Genomic DNA, 22,918 nt, shown 5'->3' on the forward strand with positions numbered 1-22,918 from the left:
TTGTTCCCTTTTTGGCTTGTCTCTTTTGTACAGTATATAGACATACATCTATATACTGTGCAAAAGAAATAATTAACAAGCACAAAGGGAACAAAAAGTCATTAGAATATAAGAAGCCTCGAAAGTGCTTTTTCAGGAGGCAACTGGACTTTCTTGTTTTTCTTTGAAGACATTTCGCTTCTCATCTAAGAAGCTTCTTCAGCTCTGACCGGATGGTGGGGAATGGAAGGATTTACAGTGAGGGGAAAAAGTATTTGATCCCCTGCTGATTTTGTACATTTGCCCACTGACAAAGAAATAAGACAGTGCTCCTAATCTCAGCTGGTTACTTGTATAAAAGACACCTGGGATCCAGAAATCTTGCTGATTGATAGGGGATCAAATATTTATTTCACTCATTAAAATGAAAATCAATTTATAACTTGGTTGAAATGTGTTTTTCTGGATTTTTCTTTAGTAACTCTGTCTTTCACTGTTAAAATAAACCTACCATTAAAATTGTACACTGATCATTTCTTTGTCAGTGGGCAAATGTACAAAATCAGCAGGGGATTGAATACTTTTTTCCCTCACTGCATCCTCCTTGTAGACTGCTGGTCATTTGCCTTCTTTTAGAGAATCATTGAGGCCATTTGGAGGTTTATCTGTGTCCTCAGGGTTACTTGAGTAGTGCAAATGTTGTGGAGCCTTCTTGGCTGCAAGATGTTTTCTGCCCTGGGTCCCTTCACTGTTGAAGACAGGCCCAGGCTGTTGGGGATGAATCTGTGTTGCCTGCATCTCAAACTAAAGTGCAAATGGTTCCTGTAGTGTGCAATGTTTTCTGGAAACCTGTTCATACTCCCGCTCCATTCAAAGGGTGCTCAAAGGGTGTCAGCGAAATGCTGTGGACATAGTATACTTAGATTTTAGTAAGGCATTCGGCAAAGTAGACCACAAACTACTGCTTGATAAGCTAGACAAAGGTGGAACAGACAACATCACCAGATGGATTTATAGCTGGCTGACAGACCGTACTCAAGAAGTAGTCCTCAATGGTACAACATCCACATGGAGAGAAGTAAGCAGTGGGGTAACACAAGGCTCCATCTTAGGCCCAGTACTCTTCAATATCTTCATTAATGACTTAGATGAGGGAACAGAAGGGGAACTCATCAAATTTGCAGATGACGCTAAACTGGCAGGAATAGCCAACACTCCAGAAGACAAGGTCAGGATCCAAAAAGATCTTGACAAACTTGAACAATTGGCCCTGTCCAACAAAATGAATTTTAATGTTGAGAAAAACAAAGTTTTACATTTAGGCAGGAAAAATCAAAGGTACAAGTACAGATTAGGTAAGAACTGGCTCAAAAATAGTAACTCTGAGAGGTACCTTGGGGTCCTAGTGGACGATCACTTGACTATGAGCCAGCAGTGTACAGCAGCAGTCAGTAAAGCTAAAACAATCCTGGGTTGTATAAACAGAGGCATAGAATCAAGATCACATGAAGTATTAGTACTGCTTTATAAAACCCTAGTAAGACCACACCTGGAATACTGCAACCAATTTTGGTCACCATACTACAAAAAAAATGTTGAGACTTTGGAAAAAGTTCAGAGAAGAGCAGCTAAGATGATCAAAGGCCTGGAGACTGAAACATATGAAGAACGACTGCAGGACTTGGTTTGGCTAGTCTAAAGAAAAGAAGAAATGGGGATGACATGATAGCAGTATTCTAGTATTTGAGGGGCTGCCACAAAGAAGTGGGGGTCAAATTATTCTCCAAAACACCAGAGGGCAGGACAAGAAACAATGCTTGGAAACTGACCAAAGAGAGAAGCAATCTGGAATTAAGGAGAAACTTCCTAACAGTGAGGACAATTAACCAGTGGAACAGCTTGCCATCAGAAATTGTGGGCACTCCATCACTAGAGGTTTTTAAGAAGAGCCTAGTCCTAGACAGTCACTTGTCTGAAATGGTATAGGTTCTCCTGCTTGAGCAGAGGGTTGGGCTAAAAGACTCCAAGGTCCCTTCCAGCTTCTGTTCTGTTCTGTTCTGTTCTGTTCTGTTCCATTCTACTCTACTCTACTCTACTCTACTCTACTCTACTCTACTCTACTCTACTAAGGTCCCTTCCAGCTTCTGTTCTATTCTGTTCTGTTCCATTCCGTTCTATTCTACTCTACTCTACTCTACTCTACTCTACTCTACTCTACTCTACTCTACTAAGGTCCCTTCCAGCTTCTGTTCTATTCTGTTCTGTTCCATTCCGTTCTATTCTACTCTACTCTACTCTACTCTACTCTACTCTACTCTACTCTACTCTACTCTACTCTACTCTACTCTATTCATCCCAAAGTGCATAGCTAAATGTCTATGGAGACTTTCAGTCATCCAGGTCATGGTTGTCCCAAAGAAGCAAAATGTCTTCAAAGAAAAACAAGAAAGTCCAGTTGCCTCCTGAAAAAACACCTTTGAGACAACCAAGACTTGGATGACTGAGAATTTCCATAGACAGCACCCTTAATTAAAAAAGATGAAAGCTATTTTATCCCTTAAACTGGAATGTGGCACTGCTTGTTCTGAGAAAGCATGACCACTGTATCATATTTTAATTAAAAGGAGTAAAGGAAGGAAGGAACAAACAAATGTGAAAAATCCCATTCTATGCTGTTAATTTCATGAATTAATAACAAGTATTCCTTGCTTTTCCTTTCAGAAAAGTCAGTTTAAATATTCATTCAATGCCTGTTAATTATTAACTGCTACAAATGAACAATAGATTATTTCTTCCAATGTACTATTAGATACATCTTTTGCTTGAAGGAGCCATAACTTGCTCTTCATTTCCTAGAACCCCATTCAACTGGCTTCTGATGCAACTGAAAACATTTTAATTTGGACTTCACACTTGTTGGAGATGAAACTAAAGAAAACCACAGCTGCCTTTTCCTTTTCAGCTATTTTTACAGTGAGGTTCATTCCAGTTCATTTGCCTACTCAGTGAAAACCACAAATCCAGATTGTTTATTTGTGAGGGTCTGCAGAGGTTCAGGCACAAAACACATTAGCAACATTTTCAAAGTGAAAGACTGTCTCTGATAACCAAATAGAAGCTGTATTACAGGAACAAAGGGACTCACATTAGAAACAGATAATTGGCTACAAGTTAGGTGTCCAGCAACACTGTATTCCGATACATTTGAGTCATCGTAAAATAGGCATGCATATTAGAAAAATACATACTACATTTTTTTAACTCTTACCGTGCTATGTACTGGGCTATGCCAAGTGCAGAAACTTCTCTACTTTTCTCGTCTCCCAAATGACAACAACATGGACAATTTGCATAATTTATGTAACTTGCAATACATAATGATGTAAATTATATAAAGTTTGTAATTATGCAATTGACAAATAATGCAAATAATGTCAGTTATAGACATTTTCACTTATGGGCATTTTTGTTAAACAGACTTTTTTTCTCTCTCACCTTGTCTGCAGAATCAAGATTTTATGGCATTGATCAATTTCATGTATTAAGGATATACCTTAAGAAAAATACAAGTATCTTTAACAAGTATTACCTTTTGTAGAGCAAGGGGGTATAATCTGTGAGTCTCCATATTATTGAAGGAGAAATAAGTGAGAAGCTGTCATATTTAATATACCAAATTAACATAATAGAGCCCTACCATTCCATATTTCCTTCTCTCTAGGCAGATAGACACATTCTCAAACTCAGGGTGCCAAGTTATTACCACTTTCCAATTTTTATTTTCTAAGGATATTCACTTTGGTTTGGCTAATAAGAATGGAATTAAATTCACCCCTTACATAGAATTTACTGAAGCTTATTTAATGTGCAGCACAAACTTAACTTGAGAATGCTTCTATCCAGCTTCTTGTTTATACACACACACACACACACACACACACACACATGACTTTTCTGACCTTTCAAGGCAGTCAGTCAACTTTGGCCAGCAGTAATGGCTTCTCTAAGTCCAACAAAGGATGGGCTAGAAAGATACCTAGGATTCAGAAGCAGTCTCATTAAGTCATTAAAGGTATATTGCTCAATTGCATGCTAATCAGCATTACATTTTTTAAAAAAAAACTGAACAAAGAACCTGAAAAACCAGGGAAAGCCCTATATTAATTATCCCTACTAAGCAGTGATGGAATTCAGCCAGTTCATACCAGTTCAGCAGAACCACTTGCTAATTTTTAGTTGCCCAAGTCCAGAATGGACTTCCGGAAGTGGCATCCACACAGAGAACCGGTTGTTCACATATTTGAATCCCACAACTGCTACTAAGGCATTAAATGAATATTAAATTTTTTTCCCCAAGTATTAAAATAATTTTAAGAACAAAGACTCTTTTCAAAGCAAGCTGACTCTACTGTAAAAGACCTGAACATTTAAATATGTTGTTCCATAAGTTATATAAATTTTAAGACTATTTCTTACTTGTGCCTTTCAATTACTGGTTAAGTGCTCAAACTAGTAACCACAGTTTAAGCGGAAGATTCAAATTCCTTAATAAATGTTAAATTTCACATGTAGCACAAGTATAAGGACTAAAAGATGTGAGGGAATAAATTGGTTAGAAATACTCCAGGGTACACAATGATGAACCTTAAATAAAACAGCAGAAATTACAAAAGTAGCATCAGAGGAGATCCCAATTAAAGTGAGAGACTAAGGTAAAGTTTCTTTAGACAATTAGGCAATTTCCTCACCTCTGCCTACCAATATGTGTGTAAGAGAAGAGGAAGAGGAAGAGCAAACTAACTTCGGGAAGTGACACAAGTGAAAATAATGGAAAAAGAAATTAGATCCAGCTGAGTGTAGGGTAAACAAATGTTTCTCTGTGGTGGTTATCCATCTTCAGGTCATTTATAAAAGGGAGACAGTACTTCTTACTCACTCTCATATTCAAATGTGTATATTCTGTCTTTTAATTCCATCCACCACTCCAAAAACACACACACTACTTTGAATGAAATTTGCATTGCTTTAACAAAGAGGAATAACAAGGTTAAGGTGGGGAAAACTGTTCCCTATCATTCCCTTTGCCTAGTTCCTCAACTTTCTTTGTGTGATTGGTTGAAAAACCAGACTATGCCCTAAAGGATATAGAAATGGACCAGGTTTTGCAATCTGCTCCATAAAAGGACCAGTTATCAGAAATGTTATAAAATGTTCAGATGATCAGCTTTTCCAGTCATAAAAGGACCAGTTGCAAGAAACCTTTGCTTTTATGGGTCCACAAGGTTTATCTTTTTCCGAAGAAACATGTAGTTGATGGGATCTGTTTACAGCTCCAGCAAGCAAGGAGTTAATTAACCAGCTCTTTAAAAGAGGAAATGAAGGCATCTACTGTCTAATTATACTAACAGCACTGCAGAATTATGACTAAAAGCAGAGAAGTTTCACGGAGTGCCTAGTTTTGAGCTGATTTACTTTCCTGGTGTGCTTTTGAAGATTAAGATGTTGCACAATATAGCTCTGCTGTCCACTGTTACTGTTTTGGCTGTTCTGGAACAAGGTAAGGGATGTGTTTTGCTGTTACAGAAACAAACTGAACATAGCTTTATAAACTGCAAAAAAAAACCTGGGTCATTAAGGTAGCTACAAAATGTACATTGTATAAGAAATTTAACAGAAGGTTAGGCAAAAAGCCAAAATGATTGGTGATATTCTAATAAGTCTTCTATAAAATAGAAAGTAGCTCATGGTTTCTTTCAGCTACTCGGAGGGGCAAAAGCCAAAGACTAGATTATAGAAACAGTGGTTGTCTATTGCCAGCAGTAGAGATGTTTAGTTTGTCCAGTACAAGAACAAAAATTAAACTTCTCTCTTTCATTAGTTTCCATCCGTTGCTTCTTGTCCTGCTCTCAGGTGCTTTGGAGAATAGCTTGACTCCCTCTTCTTTGTGGCAGCCCCTGAGATATTGGAACACTGCTATCATGTCACCCCTCACCCTTCTCTTCATTAAACTACACATACCCAATTCCAGCAACCGTTCCCTATTCGTTTTAGCCTCCAGTCCCCTAATCATCTTTGTTGCTCTTCTCTGTACTCTTTCTAGAGTCTCAACATCTTTTTTATATCGTGGTGACCAAAACTGGATGCAGTATTCCAAGTGTGGTCTTACCAAGGCATTGTAAAGTGGTATTAGCACTTCACCTGATCTTGATTCTATCCCTCTGTCAATGCAGCCTAGCACTGTGTTGGCTTTTTTTGGCAGTTGCAGCACACTGCTGGCTCATATTTAAGTGATTGTCCACTAGGACTCCAAGATCCCTCTCACAGTTACTACTATTGAGCAAGGTATCCCCTATACTATACCTGTGCATTTGGTTTTTCTTCCCTAAATGTAGAATCTTACTTTTTTCAGCATTGAATTTCATTTTGTTAGATAGCGCCCAATGTTCAATCTGTCAAGATCCTTTTGTATCTTAAGCCTATCTTCTGGAGTGTTGGCTATTTCTGCCAAATTTGATGAGTTTCCCATCCAGATCATTGACGAAGATGTTGAAGAGCCCCGGGGCACCCCACCACACACTTCCCTCCATGTAGATGCAGTTCCATTGAGGACCACATGTTAAGTATGGCCGGTCAGCCAGCTACGAATCCATCTGGTGGTGATGCTGTCTAACTCACATTTTTCTATCTTATCAAGTAGTAGGTTGTGGTCTACTTTATCAAATGCCTTACTGAAGTCCAAGTAAACTATATCCACAGCATTCCTCTGGTCCACTAATTTTGTCACCTGATCAAAGAATGGAATAACATTTGTCTGGCATGATCTGTTTTTGACAAACCCATGTTGGCTTTTGGCAATGACTTTGTTTGCCTCTAGGTGTTTGCTGATTTGTTGCTTGATTATCTTTCCCAGAATCTTCCCAGGTATTGAGGTCAGGCTGATAGGTCTGTAGTTTCCTGGATCCATTTTTTTCCTTTTTTGAAGATGGGAACTACATCAGCCCTTTTCAAGTCCTTTGGTAGTTCCCCAGTGCTCCAGGATCTTTGAAAAATATAGTTCAGTGGTTCTGAGATCATGTCTGCCAGTTCCTTGAGAACCTTGGGGTGTAATCCATCTGGTCCTGGTGATTTGAATCGTCTAGGCTGGACAGGTACTCAGTTACCATTTTCTTGCCTATCTTAACTTGCATTTCTATTCTGTTTTTATGGCACTGTTTTTGATAGGTTGGACTGTTTTTTCCCTTTGTGTAAAGACAGATGCAAAAAACAAGTTAAGTAGTTCTGCTTTCTCCCTGTTGCTTGTCACCTTCTTGCCACTTTCTCCCGCTAATGGACCAATCATTTCCTTAGCTTTTTTTCTTGTTTTTTATATGTTGAAAGAAGCTTTTTTGTTATTTTTGACTTTTGTTGCAAGCCTTTGTTCATTTTGAGCCTTAGCTTTCCTCACTTCATCTTTGTAGGCTTGGGCGATTTGCTGATAGTCTGCCTTAGTTATGTGCCCCTCTTTCCACTTCTTATACTTGTCCTTTTTGTCTTTCAATTTATCAGAGAGTTCTTTAAGAACCTACGTAAGAACTTTTCAGCTATTGAATAACTATCAAGTCTTCACACATTCTCTCCTCCAAGGTAAACATCCCCAACTGCTCCTGAGTTTTTTCTTCCAGGTCCCTTGTTGCTTTGGTTTCTCTCTTCTAAAACCACTCCAGTGAGTCAAATGTTCTTCCTAAGTTGCTGGGACCAGAACTGGACCTAATATTCTTGGTGCTGTTTAACAAATGCCAAACCAAAAGAACAAAGAACAACATTTTTTTGATTGCCCTTTCTCATACTTGCCCTGGGTAGATAGAAAGGCTGGTGAAGAAGAGATGGTGGAAATTGTGAGGAGAATATTGGTTTGGGACAAAGTTCCATATGTGTGCTTTGTTGCTGCTTCCCCAGCAGGTGACAGCCAAGAAGAGGTAATAAGCAATGCTGTCCTGAAATATGCTATATGTTTCTTACAATATCTTGGCAGACTTAAAATTCAGTACAGTAATTGATCCATGTGTAAAAATGCATTTGATATCCTTTGTTTCCCTTCTTCCTCTTGCCTAACAGACCTTTAACATTTTCCAGTGTAATATGACTGTGCACATCACAGTGCACAACAATTCAAAACATATCAATGAAATACACCTTTAAATGAAGTGATCTATTTTATTAGGGCTTGGTTCTGTGGTGTTTTTTAACATTCAAATATTGCATCTTTTTTTTAACTGAATGGTTTTAATCTCCTTTTGAGGATTAAAAGTTGAAAGAAGTATACGTCAAATCACACTGTTAATTTGTGTAAGGCTGCAAATTGCAAATTGTTTTCTGGCCTCTCTTACGTGTATTTTGATTTCAACATTTTGCCTTGGAATGTCTTACTGACTGGCTTGCTATTTAGAGGTTATTAAAAGAGCTGTCTGCCGCTCCCAAACAATGGAATGCCGTCTGTCTTTTAGAATTGGTCTCAGTCTGAGGGAAGACTGCAGATTTTAAAGGTGTGGAGTCAAAGCTTTTTAATTTGTTCCTACTATATGAATATTAGGATATGAAGTGGTTAGTGAAAATGTTAAGTAAAACACACACACACACACACACACACACACACACACACTTCATTTAATGTTTCCAGGGGCACCTTTGTCAGTACTTTATGTTATTTTTTCTTTAATTTTTACATCATCATCATCATCAAGTTGGAAGGGACCTTGGAGGTCATCTAGTCCAACACCAAAGGCAGGGTACAAATAAAAACACTCCCTTTTTATGACCCGTTAGTCTCTATTCAGGGTAGAGTCAGGGAGACTGGGTGGAGATGGATTTCCTGGCCAGGTGCCTTTCCTGATACCTACATGGGAGTTATTCCCGCCACCGCTACTGAGGATTGAATTCTCAACCTTCTGAGTAGGAGGAGAGAATCTTCCCCATTAGGCCTATAGAAATAAATAGAATAAATGCTCACAGATGTACAATAGAATCCTTTTGTGGAAATGTTGGGTAACCTGACCACTTGAAGGTAAAATTCTGCCCAGCCCATTAATGTTGAATGGGAGGAAGAAGCTGATAAGAATAAGCCATGTCTGTGGGTCCTTCTGAGGCTTTCTTGTGTTCTGCTTTTGTATATTCAGTGTGAGCAGTGTTTGCTGATGCAAATGACCCGAGCTGTTTTCCTTCAACAGAAGAAGTAATGAGCTTCTCTTTACCTTTTGTCCCCATCCAGCCTATTTTGCCATTCAGGTGATCGCCTGTCGGAGGAAGTTCAAAATCTCTCCTCCCATCACTTCAGGCCCACCAGAATTTGAAAGGATCTTCAGAGCACAGTAAGCTAAATGCTGCTTTTTAAAAAAACAAAACAAAACAAAACATTCTCCCCCTTTGAAATGTATTTAGAAGCAACAATCAAGCTATTCTCTTTCAAGGTAAATTATGTTAGGCAAAGTGCATAAAAGAAGTGAGGAAAAACTCAAATAAAACATGAAATGAGGGAAGAAGAAAGCTTAGCTAGATCCAGTTTATAGTAACACATTTGCTAGAACTTTCCAGGCTTTCTGACTTGGTGACCCCTTGCTTTTTGTTCTTCAAAGCAGGGGTCTGCAACCCTGACAACTTTAAACTTTGTGGACTTCAGCTCCCAGAATTCCTCAGCCAAGGTTGCAGACCCCTGCTTTAAAGGTCCTCGTTTCTCTCTTTTTTTAGGGTCTCATCCTCTCCACCCAGTTGTGACTTTGTCAGCTTTCTTCCTCATAATCTGTTGATTCTCTCCATGTATTTCCTCTGTGGTTTGATTTTCATTCATTCTTTTTGCATGGTCAAGCCACTTGAACAATTTCTTTACTCCACATTCTCAATACACCCTTGCCACAACTTTCAACTTCCTTTCATTTTCTCATGAGCCTATTTTCAGACTGCAGTTCTGCAATGAACATGGGGCATTAAAATGCCACCCTTCTAATTCTAGACAAAAGGAAGATCTTGACTGTCACTGCGTGTTTTTTTAGTTTTGCCAGCTTCGCTCATTGCTATCTGTACATTTTCCCCTGCTCTCTGCACCTGTGTTTTTATCTTATCATGTAACCATAGTGAATCCAGCTATGTCCAGCTATGTTATGGTTTCAGACTGTTTTGTGCGCATGCCTAAAAAAAGTTTCTCACAGTTACTTCTTACTTTTCTCTTCTGCCTGATGAGAGAATGTAGTCAGCTTAGGTCTTTTGTTTTCTCATTAAAGGTTTTGCTATAGAATATGCCTTGGATTTCTTTTCTTTGATATTTACCATGCAAATGAACCACGGTCCATCCTCCTCTGGTCAGAATGTTAATTGTTCCGCAACATTGACAAATATTGATATATGGAGTAACTGGGAGGTCTGGAGAATGCCTCTGGTCTCTCTGTTTTGCTTTCCACAAACGTGTTCAAACTGTTTTAGAATGTTGCACATTTTAAGCAGAAAATGTCTGTACAAATCCTCTCTAATGACATAAAATGAAACACAATGTTCAGAAATTCAGGAGAACAGAGCTGGAAGGGAGACCCTACCAGGGGTAGACAACCTTGGCTCTTTTATGACTCGTGGACTTCAACTCCCGGAATTCCTGAGCCAGTCATGCTGGCTCAGGAATTCCGGGAGTTGAAGTCCACGAGTCATAAAAGAGCCAAGGTTGCCTATCCCTGCCCTATACCATTCCAGACAAGTGGTTGTCCAGTCTCTTCTTAAAAGCCTCCAGTGATGGAGCAGCCACAACTTCTGAAGGCAAGCTGGTTCCACTGCTTGTTTTCATTCTTAAGAAATTTTTCCTTAGTTCTAGATTGCTTCTCTCCTTGATTAGTTTCCATCCAGTGCTTCTCCTGCCTTCTGGTGCTTTGGAAAATAGTTCACCCCCCGCCTTCTTTGCAGCAGCTGCTCAAATACTGAAAGACTGCTGTCATGTCACCCCACTCCTTTTCACTAGAAAAGTGCTGCTTCCTTACATTTTCTATGGGACAGCATAATTTCAGGAGCAAAGCTTTAGAGCAAGCTTGGTCTAGTGGTTAAAGCATCAGTCTGGTAAACTAGGAGGCAATGAGTTCTATTCCTACCCTGGTCATGAAGTCTGGCAGGAGACTTTGGGCTGGTCACTCATTGTCAGCCCAACCCACCTCACAGGGTTATTATTGTTTGGGAAAGAGGAGGAGAAAGAAGTATTAGGTATGTTCATTGCCTCAAGTTAATCATAAAAATAATGAAGGTGGGTTATAAATAAATAGTCATTGTTCAAGGCATGGTAAAGCTTGTCACAAGCGGTTAGTGGAATCTGCCCTGCTTAATTTCCACATGGCTGTAATGCTGTGTTCAGTGAGAAAAGGGAAACACGGGTCTTTCATAACAAAATACTGTTTGGTGATAACTACTAATTGCATTCTACACATTTCAGACAAACATCCATCTCCCTGCCAAAGTATCAGTGGGAGAGGCTGATTTGCACTGAGCAAAGAGAGGGAGGAAATGAGGGTTTTGTTTTCTTGGCTGTGGCTTTTTTGCTAACGCATCCTGCTTTCCATAGTGGAGGGATCTCCAGTTTGTTCCAAATATGGGATGTTCCAGATAACGTGTTCCGACATGGGGCATTCTTCAAATTCCCTAGCCAGCATGGCCTCTGCTGAGAATTTTGGGAAGTGATGCCCACACATCTGGACGGTGGCCAGGTGGAGAAACACAGCTCCAGACCCACCAAGTCAAATAAAAGTGTCCAGTTCTTCGCACTTGTTCATAAACAGAAGTATTTGCTGTTTGCTATCTTTAAAATCAAATGGACTGAATTTTCAACCTACTATCTTCTGACTTTGGCACCTCCAGTGAGATGTGCACTTGCTAATCACTTGTTTGAATTATTGTCACAAGATGTTCCTAAGAGGACTGGCAGCTTCAAAATGTGATTTTGATTGTTTCAAAATGCTGCCAGAGGGAATATAAGTATTCGTTTTCTACTGAGTGAACTGCACTGACTTCCTGCTTATTTCTGGACATTTAAACTAGCTGTTAACTTTTGCAGTTCATCCTTATTCAGAGATCAGATGATTAAATTCTGTTTCCAGCTTCCTGTTTTATTTGTGGTTTGGTTAGGGTATATAATAAGAGAGAGCCTTTTCACTGGAAATGCCCACACTTTTCAACCTTCCCCTTTAGGAGAAGTTAGTTAAAATTGGTGCACTTTCCCTTTAAGGGAGGAAATGATCAAAAGGTCAGAACAGGTCAGATAATGGTTTATTTGTGATAATGAAACTCCTTCTATCTGATGATCTATTGCAGTTCAGTTGCAAAATAAGGTAGGTAGGAGGATATACATGGAAGTGAGCAGTTATGCTTCCTTTATGCCAACATTGGAACAGATCCCAGGCCTACTTTATTCACCTATAAGGTCCTCATGCTAGACACCATGATCTTTACAGACATATCACCCCACCCCACCCCATATAGTGGTAAAGGTAAAGGTTCCCCCGCACATGCGTGCTAGTCGTTTCCGACTCTAGGGGCCGGTGCTCATCTCCGTTTCAAAGCCGAAGAGCCAGCGCTTGTCCAAGGACGTCTCCGTGGTCATGTGGCTGGCATGACTAGACGCCAAAGGCGCACGGAACGCTGTTACCTTCCCACTGTAGTGGTCCCTATTTTTCTACTTGCATTTTTACGTGCTTTCGAACTGCTAGGTTGGCAGAAGCTGGGACGAGCAACAGGCGCTCACTCTGTTACGCGGCACTCGGGATTTGACCCGCCAAACTGCCAACCTTCTGATCAACAAGCTCAGCATCCTAACCCACTGAGCCACCGCGTCCCTTTTCATATAGTGGTACTTAACCTATAATCAAAGGCTCAGTTTTAAGTATCTTCACATGCTTTGGGCAATAAACTCTAGAATATGGCATTTTTAAAAAGTGATAGAACCTCTTTCCCCCCCCCCACATCCCAGAGCTGCAACCACTAGGGAATACCATCTTCAAATGGTTCTACTAATGCTTACTTTGTTATCTTTCCAGCAGCAGACAAAGCTCATTTTATTTTTCTTCACTCTCTAATTTCCTTGCATGGAGTGTGGCGCTGTATTCCTGTGATGCTTTGTTGTTGTAACGATTTATTTTTGTTGCCAAAAGAGACTCTGCTATAGAATGATAACGATTAGAATCAATTATAAGCAATTCCTCTTCAAAACGTATTTTTCCATAAAACCTCTGAGGCAAATGTCCAGTTACTATGGAATTATACCTCAATACTGTAAGGATCACATCTTCCAGGTTTTTTTAACCTCCATTTTGGTCCCATTTTTTTCCTTGTCTCTCGTAGTTGGTCAGATTTTAGAATGTAAGCCCACGTTTAAAAGGAAAACCTTTTATCGGTATAATCAAAAGGAATTTGCAATTGTTACTACTCACCAAGCATGCAGTTCAGCAATAAGGACATAATCATAGTGATTTCTTTTTTAGGCTGGAACAAAAAGATCCACTTTTCAGAAGTAGGGAAATAATGCACGAGTTGCAAAAATATTGTGGTTTGCAAAATAGCATAGAGAAATGTTCGAAAAATGTGTACGTGTGTTTGTCTATAGTGGTCTGAGATGAATTTGTAAATGGATGCAGAAGCGGGCTGAAATGAACATAGCGATCAAGAAAATGAGAATCAGAGCAAATGTGACAGATTTGTTCCGTCACAATTATTTTTCCCCATCAGCAGCAATCTGATTGTTTTCTCCTTTGTTTTATCAGAGCAAATTGCTCAGAATATTTCCCAATATTTCTCTCCCTGTTATGGGTGGCTGGAATCTTTTCCCATCAAGGTAAGAGATGAAATCCTAATTCAGAATCTATCAACTGTGATGTCCTTTCTGCAAGTAAAAATATAGAAGAATAAGTGGGTAGCTGGACAACTTTTAAAAATCCCCCCACAGCTTTTTATTTTTATTTTTAATGTTTATCTAATGTAACTGCATTGTAAACAAATAGTTAAGTATTAAAATCCGGTAGCCAGGTAGACTTTACATTAAGGAAGGCCTCAAGCTTGCAGTGCTAGAGATGATGTACCTTGGCCTTCCCTGGGGTGTTTTTGGTATCTCCTAATGACTTTGGTATCACCTGCACAGGGGCTCCCACTTCATCTGATTGCCCAAAAATGCTGTGGGGCACCTATGGCCAATCTGATGCTTTCCACTGTTAATCAAAAATGCACTACCTGGAAATTATGTAATAGGTCAACACACATGAGAACAAGCTTAAGAAGATTAATTACAGATTGTCCTCGACATCACCACAATTGAGTCCAAAATTATAGGTACTATTTTAACTATAGCTCCACCCCACGTACTGGAGAGGATCCAATCTAGTGAGGGAAGAGTCAGACCCTAGTAGGACACTCTATTATGGAGTGACTTGGGGGCTTCCCTATCAATTTTATTTGTTTGTGGTCACAGACCAAAGTACAAATACAACAAAAGTAAACATGGAAAAAGTAAAATCATAGACAATTGGACACAAGAAGCCTTGGCTGAGGGGAATTACAACATTCTCCTCTAATAGTTACAGCTCTTAAAATTTTTTTAAGACCTGAGAAGTAATATATGAGGAGCCATCCCCTAAACAATATAAGACCAAATTACTAGCATTGGGACCAGAAGGGTCTATTTTAAGGAGAGACAGTAATTTAGTTCTGCCTGCGTTATACATAGGGCAGTATAAAAAGACATGCTCCACAGTTTCAACCTCAGCCCTATCACAGGGGCATAATTGCTCGCTAATCGGGAGCCTCTTAAATCGCCCGTCGAGTAGTGCCGAGAGCAAGACATTGAAACGGGCTAGAGAGAAGACTCTCCTATACTTGGGGATAGTTAGAGTATAGAAGTATGAAGCCATCCTCAGTCCATAATTATTAGATTGGCTGAAGATCAGACATCACCACAATTGAGTCCAAAATTTCTATTGCTGAGCAAGACATTTGCTAAGTGAATTTGCCTCATTTTATGACCTTTCTTGCCACAGTTGTTAAGTGGATCACTGCAGTTGTTAAACTAGTAACATGGTTATCCAGTGGATCCGGCTTCCCCATTGACTTTGCTTGTCAGAAGGTCACAAAAGGAGATCACGTGACATCCCCCGTCATAAATATGAGTCAGTTGCCAAGCATCTGAATTTTGATCATGTGACCATGGGGGATGCTGCAAAGGTTGTAAGTGTGAAAAACAGTCATAAGTCACTTTTTTAGTGCCGTTGTAACTTTGAACAGTCACTAAATGAATTGTTGTAATTCAAGAACTACCTGTATATGTGAGACACTTGCTATTGAAGGACACAGTTATTGTGTCTTGCTATACTCTCACATTTGACAGAAGCTTCACGAGAAGTTTGGGGCAAAATAGACCACATCTGGATCACACTAGTTTAGGGAAGAACAAGTACTATATTCTGTAGGCTCAAGCTACTGTACATGGGAAGCTGAGAATTAAAGCTGTCGTTTCTGCCTAAAAATCATTACAGTTATGCTAATAGGTAATGGCAGCATCTATTCTAGATAATAGTGCTCCTTTACATGCTTTAAATTCTACAGACCTGGCTAGCAAGCAGACCAAAGAACAGGTTTGGTGTTTTTCTTTTCCAAATATTTTTCTGATATTGGTTTTGTTAATGATTTTTCCTTCTGATTTTTCAGAAAAGTCACTTTGGCAATTGAAACAGTTTATAAGTAAAAAATAAAGGTTGATAGAGAAATTATGATTTAAGGATTCTTTTATTAATTAGTCCTCAATCAATTGTCACAAAAGATCTTCTTAAGCAGTGACTTTTGCAGAATTTTATTGTCTGTTTCATTGTTAAAGCAAGGCTGGTGCTAGTCCCCTTAAGCTGTAAAAGTTTCCACCACTCCAAGTAGCTGGTGAATGAATGAATGAATGAATGAATGAATGAATGAATGAATGAATGAATCTATCTATCATCTATCTATCTATCTATCTATCTATCTATCTATCTATCTATCTATCTATCTATCTATCTATCTATCTATCTATTAGTGGTAGTTATTCCTTTATCACTCCATCAATGCAAAAATGAGGATGTATCCCAGCATCCATGCTGCAAACTTAATTTGCTGTACTTGTGTCCTGATCTTGAGATGCCTCAGACTTTTTTTTAAGAAAAAAGCCCCTCCTTTTAAGAATTTCTTATTGAAATTAATATTTGTTAAACTTTCTAAGTATCTGATTATTGCCTTCTTTGTAGTTTTGGCTGCCTTCTGTGGACTAATTTACCTTTATGCTCGCTATCAATACTTTAGAGGATATGCGCATTCTGCTGAAAGAAGGTGAGTAATCCTTGTGTGAAGTAAGTCAAGTAGATTGTTTCTCAGACAAGTAATTTTTCTGATGTTCAAGGTGGAATTTGTAGCCTTGAGAGCAACACAAATCCATCTCTGAATTTGATTGCTTTAGGCTACAGGTAGATAACATACTGTAAGATAATGTTTTCCAGTACAAAAACCATCCCTTGCATAAAACAAATTAGGTTGTTTCCCCCCCCCCACAACTTCCTAACTCCTAAGTAGCCCCCAGGAATATACTAATTTTATATTTAACTACATAAGCTTTCAAGGGGTATAGATTTGACACAGATTAAGCACTTCATTGATAACTAAGATAAAGAAAACACAGCATTTTGGAACAGCTCTTTCATTCTACATCAGAGGTGGGGAACTATGGCCCCATTATGACTTGTGGACCTCAACTTTCAGAATTCCTGAGCCAACATGGCTGGCTCAGGAATTCTGGGACTTGAAGTCCACAAGTCATATAAGGGCCATCGTACCCCATCCCTGTTCTGCATCATCTCCCCCTCATATTTTAAGAAAAGAAAAGAAACACCAGAAATTGCCTATCCTTCCATGCTTAGTCCAAGAAGATAAGGTATAGAATTGTGCTTATCTAGATCAGCTCAAGGGCATACCATGTCTGGTGATAACGCTAGTAGTTGCAAGTCAATTAGTTAATTTTGCTAGATGGGGATTTTTTTAAATCCTTCCCCAGTAATCTGCAGGGTTTGTCTCAGACTATTTACCAAGTTACTATGGAAGCTATTTGTGAGAACACTGACATTACTGTGGCAACAGCCAGCCTCGATTAACAGGGTTTTTTTTCTATTTGCACAGATTGGGCCCCATGTATTTCAGCGCTGGAGTTCTTTTCATTCTTATTGGCTTGTCCATGGTGGGATTACTTGTCCATTTTGTGCGATACTTTTGATTCCTTAAAAGTGCTTTGAAATCAACCATTCACCCCTTTCAACTGACGAAATACTCGGTGATTGTGCCTCGGTTTTCAACTTTCATTTCTCCTTTTTTTTTAAATTAAAATAGTTTTGCACCTCAGCCATTTCAAACTATGATTTTCTATAAATGTATTTTTGTTTTCTGTTAATGTTCCTCTGGCTTTCTGCATAGTAGTATTGTTATATCTATTTCCTGTGGGTAAAAAAATGGTTAAATTGTAAAAGACTTATGCTTACAAGGTAAAATTCTGAATAATATATGAAGTGCTATTAGGTAGTCTCTGATGCTTTGAACAAGGAACATGAGGCATTAAGAGAGCCAGTTAAGGTCTGGATTCAAAGTCTTGTATTAAGATCTTATGCTCATGGAATCCAGTCTACTGGAAGACAACCAGAATTAAACCTGAGTAAAACTAACTTGAAATGATTGTTAGGAACCATGGATGAAACTGAGATTTCTTTTAAAGAACCCTTATTGGGCTTTTCTCAGAAAAGACACATCCAGTTGCAGGAATGAGGTTATATATGAATAAGTTCATGAGAAAATTTACTCTTTTACCATAGTTTTCAATTATTAAGCTGATTTTGTCTTCATTGTAATTCCACTTGTCTTTCACCTCACAATCAGGAGGCTGTGAGTTCAATCCTAGGTAGCGGCAGATGTTCCCCTCTGTGAGTGCAAAGAGAAAATATTTGCTGTGAGCTCTGCGTAGGCATCAGGAAGGGCATCCGGATATTTAAACGCTCAGCTCCATTCAGTCGGCCCGACTCCAACCCGATGTGAGGCATTACACAGTCATTAAAAGAAAAGAAAAATCTAATTGTCTTGATTTTATTATTTTCTCTCTTGTATTCATATTTTTTTAATAGTTAAAAGATAGGGAATTATAGGTACTATTTTAACTATAGCTCCACCCCACGTACTGGAGAGGATCCAATCTAGTGAGGGAAGAGTCAGACCCTAGTAGGACACTCTATTATGGAGTGACTTGGGGGCTTCCCTATCAATTTTATTTGTTTGTGGTCACAGACCAAAGTACAAATACAACAAAAGTAAACATGGAAAAAGTAAAATCATAGACAATTGGACACAAGAAGCCTTGGCTGAGGGGAATTACAACATTCTCCTCTAATAGTTACAGCTCTTAAAATTTTTTTAGAGACCTGAGAAGTAATATATGAGGAGCTATCCCCTAAACAATATAAGACCAAATTACTAGCATTGGGACCAGAAGGGTCTATTTTAAGGAGAGACAGTAATTTAGTTCTGCCTGCGTTATACATAGGGCAGTATAAAAAGACATGCTCCACAGTTTCAACCTCAGCCCTATCACAGGGGCATAATTGCTCGCTAATCGGGAGCCTCTTAAATCGCCTGTCGAGTAGTGCCGAGAGCAAGACATTGAAATGGGCTAGAGAGAAGACTCTCCTATACTTGGGGATAGTTAGAGTATAGAAGTATGAAGCCATCCTCAGTCCATAATTATTAGATTGGCTGAAGATCAGAGGGGAGCAGGTTTTGTTAGCTCTGGCTCTTAAATATTGCAAATCTATGTCTACAAGCCATTGGACTACCCTAGATTGGGCATCCTTAAGGCCATAATCTCCCAAGGCATCACCCGAAAAACCTAGCAAGTGGAGTTTCTTCGTCAGCTCCCTCTCCCAACAAGAAGTATGAGGGTCAGCAAACACCAGGGAGAGGTAGCTACCAGGGACTGCCGAGAAGAGCACCCAAAACCACCATTTAAAGGTGTTGATCCACGCCATGCATTCGATTGAATGCCCAGTTCCAGGTACATCGGAGCAAAGCCAACACAGGGAGGGAGACCCAGAAGTTTCCTAAGAAAAACAGGCTGGGTTCTTTCAATACAATCCTTGAAGCCCCGTATCCATATGGGAATTCTGTAAAGAGTTTGGGCCAAGGTTTTGGCTTTATATACACGCAAAGCAGAAGGGATGAACTGGCCTCCTTGGGTAAAGAAAAATCTTAGAATCTGCTGATGGCTACAGGAAGCCGAATTCAGCACCTGGGTTCGATGTCTGGTCCAAGCGCCGGTATTCTGAAATTGAATACCTAAATACCTGAAGTGGAAGACCTGCCTAACAGCATTACCATTAATAGCCCAGATGTATAACTTCCGGGCTCTAGAGAACACCAATACTTTAGATTTGTCGTAATTAATGGACAAGTGGTTCTCGGCACAGTAGGACCCAAATGCAGAAAGTAATCTTTTCAGTCCTAGTCTTGATAGTGATAGAAGGACCACAACATCAGCATATTGGAGAAGCAGAATCTTCGTAATTGACAGCTTTGGGGCATGGGACTCAATACATCCAATGTATTGACTCAGCCTTCCATCCTTCCGAGGTAGGTAAAATGAGGACCCAGATTGTTGGGGGCAATTAAGCTGACTTTGTAATAATGCCGCTTGGGGGGGGGGCAAAAGCCCTAATAAGCAGGCATATACATAGAATGAAGGCTATTGCTAAGCACATTGGTTTGTGCTTAAATTGTAAGCCGCCCTGAGTCTTCGGAGAAGGGCGGGATATAAATGGGATTAAAATAAAAAAAGTAACAGGCCAAATCAGATAAGAATAAATTAAACAAAAGAGGGGCCAGGACACAACCCTGCCTTACTCCACTCTTAATCGGGATAGGATTTGAGAGTTCTCCCTGCAAGCCGCACCTCACCTGGCTGGAGGTCTGATTATACAAGGATCTAATTAGGAACAAGAGACGTCTATCGATGGAACTTTTGCGCAATTTTGACCACAGCAGTTCCCTAGGGACTCAGTCAAACACTGCCTTTAGATCAATGAAAGCAGTAAAAAGTTTGCCACCTGGTGTGATAGTGTATTTGTCAACCAGGTGCGCTAGGACAAAGCAGTGGTCCAATGTGGCACAGCCCGCTTTAAACCCGATCTGTTTTGCACCAATAATGTTGGACTCCTCGACCCAGGTGAGGAGTCTATGTTGGAAGTATTTAGCATACAGTTTTCCAATGATGGAAAGCAGGCTTATAGGGCGATAATCGGCCGGGTTGTTCCTATTTCCTCATTTAAAAACTGGGACAATAATTGCTAGGCTCCAGGAGGTAGGAATCCTGCCAGAAGTATTAATATGGGTGAAAAGTGTTGCTAAGAGAGGAATCCACCACTCGGAATTAGTTTTTAACAAATCAGGGGGTATGGCATCAGGGCCAGGGGCTTTGCCTGACTTGAGATCAGAGATAAGCTCAGTAATCTCAGCGTGAGTCACAGGTTGCCAGTTAGGAATTGCAGGGGGCATTTGTGGTCCAAGCTCAGTCGGACATGTTGAAGCCTGGAAGATTGACAAGAAATGATTTTCCCAATCTCTGTTGGAGATACAGCAGAGAGGGTGTTCTTGGTGGCCAGGCAAAGAGCTGGCAACAATTTGCCAAAATAATTGGGTGTTCTTCTGCTGGATGGAGAAGAGAAGTAGATTCTCTCTCTGTTTAGCCCTCTTTTTCTTAACAATTAGTTCTTTATACTCCCGCTTTAGGCGATAGTAGTCCTCTGGTGGGCGTTTATCCCCTCGATTACAATAGAGCAAGTAAACCCGGTTAATCTGGTTCCTAAGCATCAGACATTCTTCGTCAAACCAGGGATTACTTCTTAAATGATATGGGCCACTTGGCCTACGGTCAGCTCCTAGCTCCCTTTGGACACTATTAATTAGTGATTCAAAGGTCAAAATTATCTCTGAGCCGCTACTTGTTAGGGCCTGATTGTATAGGCTGAGACACTCTGGAGATGATAAAAAGGAGTGGAACTTTCTTTCAGCATTAGGAGACCATTTGATCCTCGTTGTGTACGAGGCCACATAAGGATCCAATATCTGGGGGCCTTTAGACAAATGAATATTTGAGGAAAGCCCAATGATTATACCCAAGGGATAATGGTCGCTCTCCGTAAGGCAGTCCACATAGAAAGCATGGACTGCCTTTCTTAGTAACTGGGAAACCAGCACAAAATCAATAACACTACTCCCACGTGAGGAACTAAAAGTAAACTCACCGGCTAGGTCGCCTGGGGTACTCCCATTAAGGATTATCTTATTGTGTTGGGATGCTAAAAGGGCTAACTGAATACCAGCAAAGTTTGTTAGTTCATCCTTAGAGTGCCTAGCTGAAATCTGGTGACCTATTACCTGGAGGATTTCTTGGGAGTAAAGTGCCTCAATCGATGGAGAAACACTCCCAAATGGGCATTAAAGTCACCCCCTATAAAGGTGAACAGCGCTGGGAATTTAGTTTCAATACAAGTAATATAGTTCTCCAGTTTTCCCCATTGAGCTTTAAGTATCGGCTTGCCTCACCGATGGGGGGGGGAGGTAGACGTTAAACAATAACAAATTGCTGCGTCCTCTCTTAATTAGAAGCACCATGGCTAAGGAGCCACAGGGGGGCAGCTCCACTGACTCCACTTTTAAAGAGGTAGAGACCAGACAAGCTAGACCACCCTTGGGTTTTCCCGTGTTAGATTGTTTGGTAGCGGCCAAGGAAGTGGCCGTAAACCCTGTAAGAGATATCTTATCACATGCCGAGGTCTCCTGAAGCAAAACCACATCGAATGACTGGATATAGTTGGTGAATTCTGTGGTGCCGCACCTTCTCCCCCAACCTGCTATGCTCCACGAAAGGCATTTGAGAGTGCAGGGGTTTTTTTTGCCAGGTTTGATAGTCATTCTGTATAGTTAATTTTTCCCAGAGAACCCTTGAGGTCCGGAAAGATACACCCATTGTTAAATGGCAGTGTCACCCTCTTGGGAGACAAAGGCAGGGAAGTGGGGAAGGGTGGCGAGCCTTGTTCATGGGGCTGTAGGGCTCTAAGCATGCTCTAGTTCATACATGTAGCATTAGTTGGTTGCTTAGCTGGCAGGCATTCAGTGGCATCAGCAGAGGGAGTCTGAGATAGCCCAAGATCTTCGGATTTACGAATTAAACATTCTGGAGAAAGGGCCAAGGGAACTTCCACTGATGAATCAGTATGGACTCCCTGAAAACCAAGGAGATCTTTGTCAGGTAGTGAAAGACTCCAGAGCTTAGATTTAACTGCAGCCAGACGCTTTATAATTTGGGCCCTTTCTGGTTGTGGGAGCGCACGAAGAGTCAAAAAGCTGTGTCTCCTCCATGTTCCAGAAATTATCTTGAGATGAGTCAATTTCATGGATAGGTGGAATCCCAGAGGCACTGGCCTGAGGCTTATTCACTAAGAAGCCTTGGATGCCCTGGGCAGGTGTCACTTCCTTTGGGGTCATTTCTTCCCAGCTGATCAAGTCAAGGCAAGCTTCCTGATAAGATGTTACTCGCTGAGGGGGCTTGGTTTGACCGGCTGTGGGAGGATCAGTCAGGCTACCATCTGAGAGGACTCCATCAGGGGATTTTACAAGAATGGGTGTGTAATTAGTAGATGGTCTAGTGTCAGGGATGACATTCAGGGTTGGCACATTAACATGTGCTGCTGAAGGACTTTTGAGGGCAATAAATCTCCTGACACTCACAGATTGTCGATTGCTTAAAAGAGGCTTAGTCGACATATCTTTGAAGACTCTTCTTGGCAAAATGCCGAAGGATCTTAGCAGAGATCTTCTCTTGAAGAATAGTTTTGGAGTGTTGGGGTTG

The 22,918-nt window shown here is 40.2% G+C and overlaps 1 protein-coding gene across 3 annotated transcripts; it reads left to right on the top strand.

Moving 5' to 3' along the window:
- The first annotated feature begins 5,307 nt into the window (after positions 1 to 5,307).
- On the top strand, positions 5,308 to 18,066 carry LTC4S (leukotriene C4 synthase). Of its 3 annotated transcripts, XM_081321644.1 has the most exons (7): positions 5,308 to 5,536; positions 7,525 to 7,602; positions 9,224 to 9,323; positions 13,734 to 13,804; positions 16,233 to 16,314; positions 17,155 to 17,212; positions 17,902 to 18,066. In XM_081321644.1, the coding sequence occupies exons 1-7, from the start codon at positions 5,479 to 5,481 to the stop codon at positions 17,947 to 17,949; spliced, it is 495 nt and encodes a 164-aa protein (XP_081177770.1). In that variant the 5' UTR covers positions 5,308 to 5,478; the 3' UTR covers positions 17,950 to 18,066. The 3 variants fall into 3 exon arrangements, with proteins under 3 accessions (XP_081177770.1, XP_081177771.1, XP_081177772.1); XM_081321645.1 differs by lacking the exon at positions 7,525 to 7,602; XM_081321646.1 differs by lacking the exons at positions 7,525 to 7,602; positions 17,902 to 18,066 and having other exon boundaries at positions 17,155 to 17,373.
- The last annotated feature ends 4,852 nt before the right edge of the window (positions 18,067 to 22,918 follow it).

This window comes from Vipera berus, assembly GCF_964194415.1.
Source record: "Vipera berus genome assembly, chromosome: 2".
NCBI classification, from domain to species: domain Eukaryota; kingdom Metazoa; phylum Chordata; class Lepidosauria; order Squamata; family Viperidae; genus Vipera; species Vipera berus.

Coding starts and splice junctions, on each gene's coding strand:
- LTC4S (XM_081321644.1), top strand. CDS start 5,479: ATGTTGCACAATATAGCTCTGCTGTCCACTGTTACTGTTTTGGCTGTT. Junction 5,537..7,524: donor TTTGGCTGTTCTGGAACAAG/GTAAGGGATGTG, acceptor TCAATTTATCAG/AGAGTTCTTTAAGAACCTAC. Junction 7,603..9,223: donor CACACATTCTCTCCTCCAAG/GTAAACATCCCC, acceptor GTCCCCATCCAG/CCTATTTTGCCATTCAGGTG.